At 50.2% G+C, this 14,417-nt stretch overlaps 1 protein-coding gene across 1 annotated transcript in view; it reads right to left on the bottom strand.

Annotated features, from left to right (window-relative positions):
• Window positions 1–2,377: 2,377 nt before the first annotated feature.
• The window catches only part of Znf653 (zinc finger protein 653), a 17,602-nt gene continuing 5,562 nt past the window's right edge, over window positions 2,378–14,417 (bottom strand). The window contains 7 exon segments of the mRNA XM_050125487.1: window positions 2,378–2,800; window positions 2,882–2,981; window positions 3,737–3,851; window positions 4,594–4,705; window positions 4,809–5,010; window positions 5,106–5,714; window positions 13,939–14,154. Of these exon segments, the coding sequence (XP_049981444.1) occupies window positions 2,623–2,800; window positions 2,882–2,981; window positions 3,737–3,851; window positions 4,594–4,705; window positions 4,809–5,010; window positions 5,106–5,714; window positions 13,939–14,154 (1,532 nt within the window). The 3' untranslated portion in view covers window positions 2,378–2,622.

The raw sequence follows: 14,417 nt of genomic DNA, 5'->3' as shown, positions 1-14,417 counted from the left end.
TTTTTTTTTTTTTTTTTTTTTTTTTTTTTTTTTTTTTTTTTTTTTTTTTTTTTTTTTTTTTTTTTTTTTTTTTTTTTTGAGACAGGGTTTCTCTGTTTAGTCCTGGATGTCCTGGAACTTGCTTTATAGACCAAGTTCGAGGTGGTCTTGAATTCAGAAATCCATCTGCTTCTGAACCCAAGTGCTGGGATTAAAGTCATTGCTACCATGCTAGGCAGCAGCCTGAGTTTGATTCTTGGAACCCATTTAAAGGGAAGGAGAGAGCCAACTCCACAAAGTTGTCATCTGACCACCAAACACTCACCCGTGGCACACACACACACAAATAGTAATACTAACTTTTAAAATGGGCTAGGGATATGGTTCAGTTACTAGCATGCATGAAGCCTGGGGTACATCCCTCGTACTACATAAATTAGGCATGGTGCTGTAATCCCAACACCGGAGATGCTGAGACAAAGGGCCACATATTCAAGGTCATCATCAGCTACATAGTGAATTCCAAGTCAACCTGAGTTACAGAAACCTTCTCTCAAAACGAACAACAAAAAACAAACAAGAACAGCAACAAAAAAAAAAAAAGAAAGAAAAAAGGAAGGAAAGGAAAAGCAGAAGTAATCAAGCAGTTAAGGAGGTCTTACTGTATCCACTGCAGAAGGAAACTAGATATTGTGGGTGTTGAGTGCACCAAGTACTCTAGGGTTTAGAACGCGGGCGCTGGCACCCCCTCTGGCAGGGAAACGCCACGCTGCTCCAAAGCAGGTGAAGAGGTTTGTGCTAAGACTTCTAGACCATCGACCCCCATTAGAGTCATACAACCTCTAGTCACAAAACCATAGATAAGGAAGGTCTCCAAACTTGGGCAAACAAGGCTTGGCAGGCCTACTGGTTAATATCTGGCTTTCTGGGAATGTGATTGTTTGTCCTGTAAAAGCACCCCCCCCCCTTCTTAGGAGATTGGAGCGGCAACACCTCCTTTAATGTTTACTGCTTTTACTGGGTCAGGGTGGGGGTTTCGAGCAAGGCTTCAGCACCACAGACAGCGTTCTGATCAGGTGGAAAGGCGCTGCTGGCGGAAGACCAGATTCTCTAACCTGAGTCACTGTCCCTAATCATTTTTTTTTTAATTAACACTGTGTGTGTGTGTGTGTAGGTCAGAGGGAGGACAATTTTTAGGATTCATGTCTCGTCTTCCACCATGTGAGCCCCAGGAATCGAACTTATGTCGCCAGTCTTGGGGGCAGATACCTTTACCCAAGAGCCGTCTCCGCGGCCCTATTCTTACTCTTGTATGCCCTTTCATGATCCGGTTTGTCAAGAGTGCGAATCAGTCTGATTTAACCAATCACGAATGACTCTCGAAAGACCCAATTGCAAGATGCCGTGGAGATTGAGCCAATGAGAGAACATACGATGAAGGTGCTGCCGCGCAGGAAGAGAGCGGGCCAGAGTGACCCACACAGAAGGGGCGGTGGCAGAGCAGGTTCCCAAGTGGCTCCTCTGGGGCTTGTGGAGCAATTCGGCTGCCGATGCAGGACCCACCACCACAAATGATGCCCTCCACCCCCGCGCTCCCTTCGGCTGGGAGTTTCTCTGCTGCCAGGCTACTTCCTGGGGCAAAGGCCGCACCGCGGTTCCCATGGAAACCACCTGCTCCTATTGAGCGAGTAAGAGAAGGGGCTCTTAGAGCGCTTAGACCAGCCCCTCAGTTCTGCACCACGCTAATGCAGACCCGAGTCCCAAGCGGGAATTGAGTCTTGTTGCCACCCCATCGGGACCAATCTGCGCGTGGCGCTGCAAGGCTCCCAGGGGCACGTGTCAGAGCTCGCGGCTGTGTTCCCTTGGGTCACGTGGCAGCAACCACCCCGGGTCCGTCGGCTCAATCACCACCTGGTGGTGGGCTCCTCCTTCTCCACGAATCTCCCAGCACGCAATGGGGCCAGGTCCTGTTCCAGGAACACACCTAGCCATCTTCCCATACTGGGATTGATTCTCTGTTGCTCTGGCACAAGAGCAAAAGACACTTCCTCAGGGAAGTCCCTCCTACTCCCCTAACCCAACCCATCACTCCATTTTCTGTCCAGTGTTTGTCTCCAGTGTAGAAGTCTCATTTGGGTGTTCCCAAATGTGTGTTCAACAATTTAGCTCCTCCCACAGTCCTCTGGGCCAGGAATCAACATTCTGAGACATGGGAGGTGTGGGCATCAGGATTCTGGTACCCCACACCCACCCTGTGGGAGCAGAGGCTAACAGGAAAGGTTCCTGTGTGCTATCCAAGGGCAGACACCCCCAACCTAGTCTTGGGTCAGGAGAGCAGGTTAATTGGTCACAAAGGTGTGCCCAACCCCCACAATTATTCAGGCCTAGGGGAAGGGCATCTCCTTTTTCACTTTAATCTCATTCTGTGTTCTTGACACAGTTCGGCAGTGTCGTCCCAGGTGCCAGCTCCATGGGAGGGACGTGAAGGGACAGGGCGGGGCACCTGCCCAGGGGGAATGGGGAACACTTCCTTCCGGCCTGCGGTTGGGGCAGCCCCAGTGGCTGTCTTGGGCTCTGACAGGTCTGGGCATGATGTCCAAGAGTACAAATAAATAGAGACTGAGGTCCGTGGGAGCAGGCAGGTCAGGTAGGCTTGTGGTCCGGGTGGCTTTTGAGCGTGTGGAACTTGACGCTGTCCAGCTTCTCGAAGCGCTTCCCGCAGCGCTCGCAAGTGAAGTTGTACTGCACCTCTGCCTTGTGCTTCTTCATGTGCCAGTTGAGCGATGCACGCTGCCTGCACTGGTACCCGCAAATCTCGCACCTGAGTGGTCCAGGGGCGGGTCACCTGAGACTCCCCTGTGACCCGATCAGGTCCCTCCCTCCCTAGCACCCCAACACTCACTGCAGGGGCGTCTCTCCTGTGTGCGTGCGCCGGTGCACCTCCAGATGGTTCTTCCTCTTGAAAGACTTGCCGCAGGTCTCACAAGTGAACTCTCGGATGCCTAGGGGTGGCAACAGCCTCAGGAAACTGCCCAGTAGAAGTGACTGCAAGGAGCAAGCTCCCCTATCCCATCCCACAACCCTGAGAACGGTGTCCGCTGGAGTCACAACAGGTAAGAGGACTGCAGTTCCTGACACAGGGTGTCAACTGCTAAGATGAGCTCCCATGTGACCCGAGTTGGGACTTGGGGCTACTGCACATGAAAACAGTACCGGGTATAGGGAAGGATGTGGGGTTTCACTGTGCAGCCCACTAGGAGGGAATCTCAGGGCATTCAGGAAGGAGCCAGGTGACAGCACTTGGATGGCTGTGCCAAGACCAAGAGTAATGGCTGCCTATGGACGTGTTCCTTTCTATCTTCGCTGAAAGGGAAGGGCAGAGGAGGGATGGCTACCATGGGGAAGGAGTCATGGCTATGGGGTCTCATAGGTCTTGGGGAGGGGCAATTTGTAGCTTACAGTAGAGGGGGTTTGGTGCCAGTAGGCATTTAGGATTCCAGCAGCCCCTACATTGGCAATTACTGGTGGGAAATGCCACATATTGCTCCAAAGTGATAGGGACCATCCCTACTGTCCGAGCTATCCAGAGGGACCCCGCCTCTCCATCCCTCAGGGAGTGCTCTGAGGATGAACTCACTGCTTGCTCTGACTGCACAGGTGGGATGCTAAGAGCGTTTTCACCACAGGCCTCCTGAACGCTGGGATTTATACATGTGCACTACACCTGGCCTATGGGTGCCAGCTGGCAGGGCCTGACCTGAATGGATGATCATATGGCGCCGCAGGTGGTTGGATAAATAAAACTTCTTGCCACAGCCAGGGTGAGGGCACACTTTGGTCTTCCCTTTTCGGTGCACCAGGTTGACGTGGTTCTAGGGGTGAGAAGGGCAGGAGTGGTACCATGGACCCATCTGGGGGCTATTAAAAGTGGGAAGACATGCAGGTAGCCGGGACATCAGCCACAGTCAGCCTAGACTTGAAGGTAGAAAAGGCAGTCCAGTATCCAGCTTGGACAGGAGCGCGGGAGTCAAAGAGCAGCTTTATCAATCCCAGTTCTGGGCTCCAGTTAACCTTGGCAGGCTCCTGCTACTAATGGAGGAAACTGAGGCTCCAGAGGCACAATGGCTGATGGATGCCTCACATACTACACTGCCCTGGGGAACTTGATTCTGTTATCTCATTCTTTAACCCATGACAACAGCCTGGGAGCTTAACACATGCTCAGAAAATTCAACAGTCTACTGGTGCTGCCTTCAGTGCGGAGAGCTGAGGAAACCCTTGTTTGCCCCCCGGGGTATATCATCCACATTGTGAAGGTAAACTACAGGAAAAGAGTTCTAGTTGTCCTAGGATCTGGGGCTCCCATGTATGGCTGACCCCTGGGACTTCGGTGGTCTTTCTATGGAAGACTAAGAGGGTGGGCTGGGGTGCTGGTAAGACCAGGCAGCTGTGTCTGATGTCTGCAGAGAGAGAGAGAGAGAGGGCTGAGAAAGCCAGATGTCCAGCAAGGCCAGCCAGGACGAAATGGGTTCCTGGACACAGGCCCTGTGCCACTGACACCCAATAGAGCCACATGCAGCCACATGACCCAGACCTGCCTGGGGGTGGCCTCACCTGGAAGCTGCTGAGAGCCACATACACCTGGCTGCAGCCCTCATAGGGACAGTGGAACATCTCCAGCAGGCCATCAGCATCCATCACCCGTGACCGCTTGCTCCGCCGTCTCCTGGAGAGGAAGGAGCCTGTAGCATCAGGGTGTCAGTCCCAGTGGGCTATAAGTCTGTAGCTGTTCCTTACCCTTCGTCCCACCCATCCACCCTAGCACCCACTTCTCGGGCTCCTTGGGAATCTCGTAGATGATAGCTGACATGTCACTGCTGTCCAGTTCTTCTCCATCCACATCTGCTTCCGCTTCTCTATTCTTGGCCATGGTAGTTGCCAGCTCTGTCAGCTCTGGGGCCACCGAATCCTCTTTCTCTTCCTTGAGCATACACAGGTCCTCCTTCTCTACGGGGTGACACGGGGCGGTGTCTGTGGGGATAAGGCTGTCAAGGAGCTCACTTTGAGCTCCTTCCCCTCTGCCACCCCTCCCAACCCCTGCCAGAGGCCACAGTGGCACTCCAGACCTTTCTTGGTCTCGATGCTGGCTATGGAGGTGGTGTCCACGGTGCTGTGCTGAGTGCCCTCGGGCTCCGTTTGTGTATAGGCTGCCACACCTTCCATCATGGCACAGGGTACCTCCTCACCCAGGCCACTGCTGGGAGTGCCACTGCCAGTAGCCACATTAAGGTGGATGCCCTCGGCTGTAAGGGTGTCATAACCAGGACCAGCAATGATGATCACCTGGGAGCCAGTCACCATGCCTGACACTGGGCAGCTGGCCACCACCTCACCCAGTGCCTCCTGGGGCATGTTCTCAAAGAGGGTACTGGGGCCAGCGCCCATTTGCATGGGCACTGGCACACACACCACCGTCTCCAGGGCCTCAGGCCCACTTCCTGCAGGTTTTTGGCACAGAGGGGTGCCCTGCTCAGCCAGGCTCTCCACATGGTGGACATCAAAGGGGATGTGAACTCCTTCCTGAGTGATCAGTCCACTGCTGCCTGTAGGGCTGGCAGGGGTGGCTGCAGCAGCAGCTGAGGCTTTGGCCAGTTGGGCATCAGGAGGCTCATCCGAGTCAGAGCTGGAGCTAGAGCTGGATGAGTCAGAGCTGCCAGCCACCAGGCCATTGCCCACTGCAGAGACAAAAGGGGACGGTTATTAGCTGGGAGACGGTTCACACCGAAGTGCTTGTTTTACAAGTACAAGGGCCTGAGTTCCATCCCAGAATCCAGGTCAGATACCATGTATGGCAGCTAGGAAGATGGCTCAGTGCTTAAGAGTACTTGCTGCTCTTAGAGAGGACCAGGTTCAGTTCCTAGCACCCATGTGGTGGCTCAATCCAGCCTGTAACACCAGTTGAAGGGGGTCTGACACTCTCTCCTGGCCTCCATGGGTACTGCACACATGTAGTATATTTATATACATGCAGGGTAAACACTCATACACATAAAAATAAGTCTTTAGATTTCTGTGTGCGGACTGGTGAGATGGTTTGGTGGTTAAAGGTACTTGCCATGCAAGACTGGTTATCTAAGTTTGGTTCATAGAAGCCATATGTGGTGATCTGAATGATAAAAGTTCCCATAGGCTCAGGCATTTGAACACTGGATCACCAGTTGCTGGCACTGTTTGGGGAAGTTTAAGTTGTGTAGCCTTGCTGAAAGAAGCCCATCAGTAGGGGCAGGACCTGAGGGTACACAGCCTCATCTCTATTCATTTACTCTCTGCTTGCATTTGCAGTTGGGTGTATAGGCTTAGCTTCCTGCTCACTGCCATGCTTTACCACCAGATGGACTCTCACTCCTCTGGAACCACAAGCCAGAATAATAAATTCTTTCTTTTGGTCATGGTGTTTTATCGTGGCAACAAAACAGTAACTAATACACCATATATAGGTGGAAAGAGAAAGTCGATTCCACAAAGTTGTCCTCTGACCTCCACATGTGCTCCATGGCCTCACGTTCCCAGTGCTCCACCCCTGGCACTGGTGAGGTAGAGATAAAAGGACCCCTGGGGTTCACTGATCAGACAGTCTAGACTAAATAGTGAGCTTCAGGTCAGTGAGGAAGCCTGTTTCAAAGGAGGGAGATGACAATTTTGAGGATGACACCCAAGGTTATCCACTGGCCTACACACACACACACACACACACACACATACACACACACACACACACGAAAACATACACACATGGGGGTGGTGCAGTTGGTGGTGGTGGCAGAAGCAGCAGCTGGAATCTATGTATGACCAGGAATTAGGAACTGTGATTTCGAGGTCCAAAGCCAGTGGTCCGTTCTAGGTCCCTGCACACCTGACTTGGCTAGCTATACTCAATCACTAGTCTCTTTTCGAGGCTCTCACATTGCTCTTCCCTGGCCTCTCTGGCTTGTTTTTTTTTTGTTGTTTTGAGATAGGGTCTCACTATGTGTCCCTTGCTGGGATAAATAGTAGACCAGGCGGGGCCTCAAACAAGGGCTGCCTGTTTCTAAAGTGTGGGGATCAAAGGCGTGCACCACCACACCCAGCATTAGCACTGATTCTCACACTAATTTGATTCATGTCAAATGCTATCATCTCAATTCCATAGGATTCAGAAACAACCTATCTGGAGTAAGCTTCTAATTTATTAAGTCAAGGGCTCTGTGACAAGGCTCTGTCCACTTCTGATGCCCATGGAAAATCCTGGTCCACCCTGTGTGTCTAAGGTATCTGCTAGGAATTCCCATGATGCCATTCTCAGGTGCCATGACTTGCTGGGATGACTTATGGAACTTTAGAAAGTTCTCCCTTTGGTCTGCTTACGATCACAACTTTATCATGAAGTTGTAATCTATCAATAGTCAGAAGTCAACACTGGAGTCACAGTACTGGTTCCTGGTGACAGATTTCAGCTTCTGCACCTCTCCGAGTGTGCCTCCCTCTCAGCGCCATCAAGTCCACCCCACCAGAGCTCTCCGTTCACTGCTCACGAGCCTGGGTGTGCATGGGTGGAGGCCAGAGGTGGACATCTGCTGTCTCCCTCAATCTCTCTCCCTTATTATTTTGTATTTCTCACATTTACTTATTTGCAGGTAGGGGCACCATGGTGTCCATGTATGGAGGCCAGAGGATTACTTGCACGAGTTAGCTCTTTCCTTCCACCATGTGGGTCCCAAAGACAGAACTCAGATTATCTGGTTGGCAACAAATACCTTTACCTGCGGGGCCATCTCACTGGCTGGCACTCAGCTTTTCTGCAGTGCTGGGGCCCCACATTCATGTCTTCACATTTGAACAGCAAGTATTTTACTGAATAAGCCATCTCCCCAGCCTCAGAAGAGCTCTCATGACCAAATGTTCAGCTGCTCCCTGATGGTGTTAAGCTTACATCTTCCCTCTCCTCCTGTGTTTGATCTTGTAGATGGCTAGTTCCCCTACCCAGCAGCTATGTAGTTGTGGTGCCCAGTGCTGTGGGATAATGTTCTTGTACACTGTCAAGATTTGTCACTTACACTGGTTTAATGAAATGCTGATTGGCCAATAGCCATGCAGGAAGTATAGGCAAGGAAACCAGACTAAGAGAATTTGAGGAAGAGAAAAGACAGAGATGCAGTCACCAGCCAGATGCAGAGGAAACAAGGTGAGAATGTCTCACTGATAAAAGGTACCAAGCCCTGTGGCTAAACACAGACAAGAATTATGGGTTAATTTAAGTTGTAAAAACTAGTTAATAAGCCTAAGCTAATAGGCCAAACAGATTATAATTAATATAAGCCTCTGTGTGTTTCTTTGGGACTGAATGGCTGTGGGAGCTGGTGCAGCCCAGAATCACCTAACTAGGATGGATTTAGGGGTATTCCAAAGAGCTCCTTAAAGTGACTCCATATGAATTACAGAAAACACTATTAGGGCTGTAAAAATGGCCCAGCTTAAGGTTAAAGAGCACTTGCTGTTCTTCCAAAGGACTCATGTTCTATTCCCAGGGAGCTCTCAACAGCCCTAGGAGATCTGATGCCCTCTCTGGCACGTGCACATACACGCAGGTGAGCACACACACATGCACACTGATAAAGTAAAAATAATTAGGCAACTACTCATTGTGTGACTAGTTTACAAACAACAACAACAACAACAACAACAACAACAAAACCTTCTCCAATCAGGAAATTCTAAAGATTCTGGAAGTTTCTTCAGGGGGAATTATTGGTTCTAGAACTCCAAGCTGACATCAACATTCTCAGAAACTGAAATCCTGTGTATAAAATACAGTATCTGGGGGCTACAGAGATGGCTCAGTTGGTAAATATCACTTGCAGCCAGAACTGAGGATCTAAGTTTGATCCCTAGGACCCCATGGTGGAAGGGTGAGCACTAACCCCTACTAAATTGTCCTCTGATATTCACTGACATCGACATTGGTGGCACACCACACACAGTCCTCCCAATAAATGTAATAAAAATTAAATAATAAAAATGCAAACCTTCATAAAACTTATACACACTTCTTTTGCCTTAAATAATTTGTAATACCTGACACAATACAAACCACTCTTTCTACAACTGTATTGCTTCGGAAGCAAATAGACAAAAGAAAACAGAAGAAAAAAGGAAAAGGAATCAAAAAGAGGTCCATACTGTGTTGTGTTAGAAATGAACTCACACATGCTGACCTTGCCCCTATGTTCAGTTGGCTGACTCTGTATGCAGACAGAAGCATTGAGTATAAAACACATGGGCACAGAATACAGGCTGTATCTACTGTATGTGTGTATATGTGTTTATGTGTCTGCATATGTGTGCACATGTGTACAGATATATGTGGAGGTCAAAAGCCAATTTTGGTACCTTCCTCAATCACTCTCTACCTCCCTTATTCATTTATTTTTACTGTATATTTTGAATCAAGAGTCTCAGTATGTAGTACTGGCTGGCCCAGAACTTACTATGTAGACCAGGCTAGTCTTGAACTCACACCTGCCATTCCCTCTCGAGTGCTGAGACGTGTGCCATCATGTTTGGCTCACTTTATTTTTGGAGATAGAGTCTCTCCTTCAATTTAAAGTTCACCATTTTGGTTAGACTGGCTGGTCAGTGAGCCCCAGGGAGTTCCTGTCAGGTCTCCCCACTGCTGGGATTACAGGGTATACCATGACACCTGTTTTTTTGATGCCATGTGCTGGGGATTCCATGTTCTCATGCTTGCATAGCAAGCACCTGACCAGCTACCACGTCCCCACCCTTCAACTGTATCTGTTTCTCTGACACCACAGGCTACACCAGTGGCCTGGTGACTCTATGTACTCATGGGGAGCTGGGCTTCCCTACTGCACTCTCTGTTGCCCCCATCTCTGAATCCATTCGGTGACACTGGGATCCTCCCCACTAGATTTTCTTCCAGCAAAGCCTGTGCTGCTCACAGGTGGCCCAGTCTCACAGGGTGGCAGTTCTACCCTTCCTGTAGCTCAAGCCAATGTCCTGGGGCTATACTTGACCTTCTCTCACACCCACTTCCAATCTGTCAGTAAAACCTGTTGGGGCTACATCCAAAATCCATCCACCCACAGCCCAACTGCCTCTCTTCAATCCCTACAGATGCTAATCATGGCCTCAGCATCCCTGCAATAGAGCTTGGTTCCTCAGCTCCTAAGAACCTGCTCATCACTTCCTGCCAAAGAGACAGGCCAGTGCTTCCTCCTGTGTACACATACCCTGCTGGTCTGCATCTCCCATGCCCTGCAACAGGTAGGCACAGCCCAGCTCTGGTTCCAGCCAACAGAGCAGCCAATATGGTTTCCCTTGGGCTAACCTTCCACCTTCCTGACCCTCTCATCCATCCTGGCAGGCCCAGGAGGAGGCTAACACCACAGGACAAAAAAAAAAAACACCTGAGTCCTTAGGTTTGGGGTGTATCAGCTCATCAACTTTCCCAGGGAGGCATCTTGATCACCTGTCTCAAATAATCCCCCTTTCCAGAATATCTGATGTACTTGCTTATTTATCATCTGCTTCTGCTCTAGAACTGAAATGCCACAAAGGGGCCAGAGATATGGCTCAGTAGTTAAAAGCACATACTGCTATTGCAGACATTCAGTCCCAGCACCCATGTTAGGAAGCTTACTACCTGCAACTCTAGCTCCAGGGGATCAAAGGCTTCCGGCCTCCTTGAGCACCTGCACTCATATGTGCACACTCATGTGTACACACAAAAGAGGCCCCTGGGCAGAGCACTCCTTCCACTCTCAGAAGGCCACTAGTAAGCCAAGGCCCAATATTTCAGTCATGTATTTGTTACTAAACTCCACACACAAAGACTGAAGGGAATGGAGCCATGAGTGACTGGAACTTATGTTATTATCCTCAAAACACAACTGGCCATGCCATCGGGGACCATTAGTTCTGCGGCTCCAGAGCCTGGATCAGTAGCTGCTGGCAGTTGTGTAAAGGGCCTGCCTTTACAGCACCACTCTGGGCCCCAGAATCACTCTGGGGCCAGTCCAACTGGCACTGGGGCTATTAACTATGAAAACAGACCAAACGAGTAGATGAGTTTTGCTTTTAGCTTCTTAGTGACCCTTGGGGTATGGCTATGGCTTGTCTAAGTGTTCCCCAAAGGCTCCTGCTTTAGAGATATGGTTCCAAAAACGGCACCATTAGAAGGTTGGGAAGCCTTTAACAGGCAGGCTGAGCCTGAGGACTCAGGCCACAGGTGGGTCTTAGCCCACTCCAGTTTTCTCTGGCAGCTGTGATGACTGGCACTTTCCTGCAGGCAGCCCCACTGTTGCTGTCCCTAAGCATCAGGTTCCAACGGCACCAGAGTCTCTGAGACCTAGGCAAGCCTTTCTTGTCCTAAGTGGGTTGTTCTGGGCATTCAGTATAGTGACAGAGAGCTGACTCACACAGGCATGGAGACCATCTTGATTGGATGCCGCAGGGGTGGCTGGGAAGAGGAACAGGCCTTTCTGCCACTTATAACACCTCAGCCCCCAGTTACTCAGGAGACTGAGGCGGAAAGATCACTAGTTCAAGGCCTACTGGCATTATAAAATGAATTCAAGGTCAGCATGGGCAACCTGGTGCTCCATCCCTGGCTCCAAAAAAGCTCAGGGGAGAATGTTTGCTTATCACCTGTAGGCTCTGGACTCCACTCCAAGCACCAACACAACAAACATCTGTTTGTGTCTGGACTTCACAGACCAGCAGAAGGTTCCCAGTCTGACTCTTGAGAGGTGGCAAGACCACCCCAGGCATGGGCCAAGGTAGGGAGAGGCGCTTGGGGACAAGGCCAGAACAGGAGCAAAGCCACCTCCTTACCACTGCCTGGGCAGACACGGCTAATGAATCACAGGGCTCACTCCCAAAAGCCCAATTATAGAGGTCAGTGTTGGCCTGGGATGACACCATCACACCTAAGAAGTACCAGATAGACGAGTCCCAATCCTCCTACAGCAGGACAAATGACAGGGCTATGGGGAGAAGTCAGATGGCCCAGGGCAGGCCCTCCAGTGGGGCACACTGAGGGAGAAGTAGCAGGCTGAAGAGGACAGGGTGCTAAACAAAAAGCACAGGATAGCTGCTCTGATAGTTTGAATGTCATTGGGCCCCCATAAGCTCATAGGGAGTAGCACTATTAGGAGGTGTGGCTTTGTTGGAGTAGACATGACCTTGTTGGAGGAAGTGTGTTACTGTGGGGGTGGGCTTTGAAGTCTCATATATGCTCAAGCCACGCCCAGTGTCTCAGTTCACTTCCTGCTGCCTTTGGATCAAGGTGTAGAACTCTTAGCTCCTTCTTCCTGCACAACACCATGTCTCACCATGATAATGGACTAAAACCTCTGAACTGTAAGCCACCCCAATTAAATGTTTTCCTTTGTAAGAGTTGCTGTGGTCATGGTGTCTCTTCACAGCGAAAGAAACCCTAACTAAGACTCCTGCCCTCTGGAGACTGGCCAAGGCCCAGAGGGGTGGCCGTGGGTGTGAGGCCCACCAGGAGTACTTCTCATCTCAGCTTCCCTTCAGCCAGCTGGGACGCCACCTGCTTGGTGATGCCTGCCAGCACAGACTTAGCTCTGATGACTGACCCCACCCTCAGGCCTGCCACAGCACTTGGCAACTGGCCCTATAGGCCTTGTCAGTCATGCCAAGTCCTGAGGTAGTTAGCATGCAGCATCCTCACTGCCCACACCAGGATGAACTCAGGCCTTCCTGGAGTCCCTCTCAGACTCAGTGGGCAGCTAGCCCAATGTGACTTGTGTGGGATAGGAGAGAGAGGGGACAGTAAATGTGACAGACCTGGGTAGGGTTGGGCACGGCAGGGACGACAGTGGAAAACAGAAGATCAAAGGCAGGAAAGAAGCTTGAGTGTGGCCCAGGCAGTAATCCTAACTACTTGGGATGCTGAGGCAGGAGGATTTCAAGTTCAAATTCAAGGTTTACTAGAGCTACAGAGAGTTCAAAGCCAGGTTGGGGAACTTTATGAAACCTTATCACAAAACTAAAAAGAGGGCTGAAAGGGGCTGGAGAGATGGCTCAGAGGTTAAGAGTACTGATTGCTCTTCTAGAGGACCAGAGAATACAGCACCACTTCTGGCCTTTAAAGGCACTGTGGTGCATAGACATACACAAGCAAAATAACAATATACATAAACAAAAAGTTTATAAAAAAAAAAAAACAACTTTAAGGGCTAAAAAAAAGGGAATGGGGGCCGAAGAGGTGTGGCTCAGTTGAAGAACATATACTTAGAATCTTTCAGTGAGGAGCTAAGGGCATGACCAAGTGGCAGACGCCTGCTTAGAATATACTACTGAGAGGTCAGGTTTTGCGTGCACATCTGTAATCCCAGTACTTGGTTCGCCGAGGTAGAAGGGTTGTCCAAAACTCAAGATTAGCCTGGGCTCTAAAGAAAGACCCTGACTTAAAAAAAACAAAACAGGATTGAATGTGGTGGTGCTCACCTTAATTCCAGCACTCGGGAGGCAGAGGCAGGCAGATTAGTGTGAGTTCAAAGTCAGCATGGTCTAAAATAGCAAGTTCCAGGCCAGCCAAAAACAAATGAAAAAATGCATAAAATATTTATAAGGAAACCAAAACCAGTAATTCAGCTGATGAGAACAAAGGGAGTGAGAAGGGCGAGACAGGGAAAGGGAGCTGAGAAAGCTGGAAGAAATGAAAAGGCTGTTAGTGCACAGGAGGACAGCATTCTGCTCAGCTTGGCAGGGACTCAAAGGCTGCAAGTCTGCGCAGGGCTTGGCCAGGCTACATCCTGGCTGATATGGTTCTGACAGCTCCCTGAGGCTGAGGGCAGTCCAGGCTGGTCCACCTGGGAAGAGTGCTGAGGCCCCATGCCTGCTATCCCCGATGCCCGTGCCCTGAAGACCCACCTTTGTCACTGTCAGGCTCTGAGTCACTTAAGGGCTTGAGTGGAGAGTGCAGGTCCTGGAATTAGCGGTGGCCAGCTTCACACTGCCACACAGCAGTTGTGTAAAGGCCAAAGGTAGGGTCAAGCTCAGCCAGGTGCGGCTCATATGGGCATCGGTGTTTGTGGTCCTCATACCAGATCACCACGTTCTTCAGGCAGTTCACGTTGCGCCTCCGCCCTGTGGACACAGGATCCAGGTGGACATGAGGACAGGTGCTTCACTCCCCCCGGAGCCCACAGTCTGAGACAGCCTTTTGAACCCCACTCCCACTTAGCAGGAGGTGAAACTGAGGATAGGAGAGGTAACACAACCTAGAGACAACTAGGATCCAGAGGTAGCCAGGTACTGTCCATGGCTGAGTGAAGTCATATAGATTATGGGGACTGGCACATACTAGAGGCAAAATAATTGTTAGCTGTTTTCTTTTCCTTTAAAAAAAA

Source organism: Alexandromys fortis, unplaced genomic scaffold (genome assembly GCF_014885135.2).
Source record: "Alexandromys fortis isolate MF-2015 unplaced genomic scaffold, M_Fortis_MF-2015_v1.1 scaffold_242, whole genome shotgun sequence".
Lineage (NCBI taxonomy): Eukaryota > Metazoa > Chordata > Mammalia > Rodentia > Cricetidae > Alexandromys > Alexandromys fortis.
This window is presented reverse-complemented; position numbering and strand designations above follow the sequence as displayed.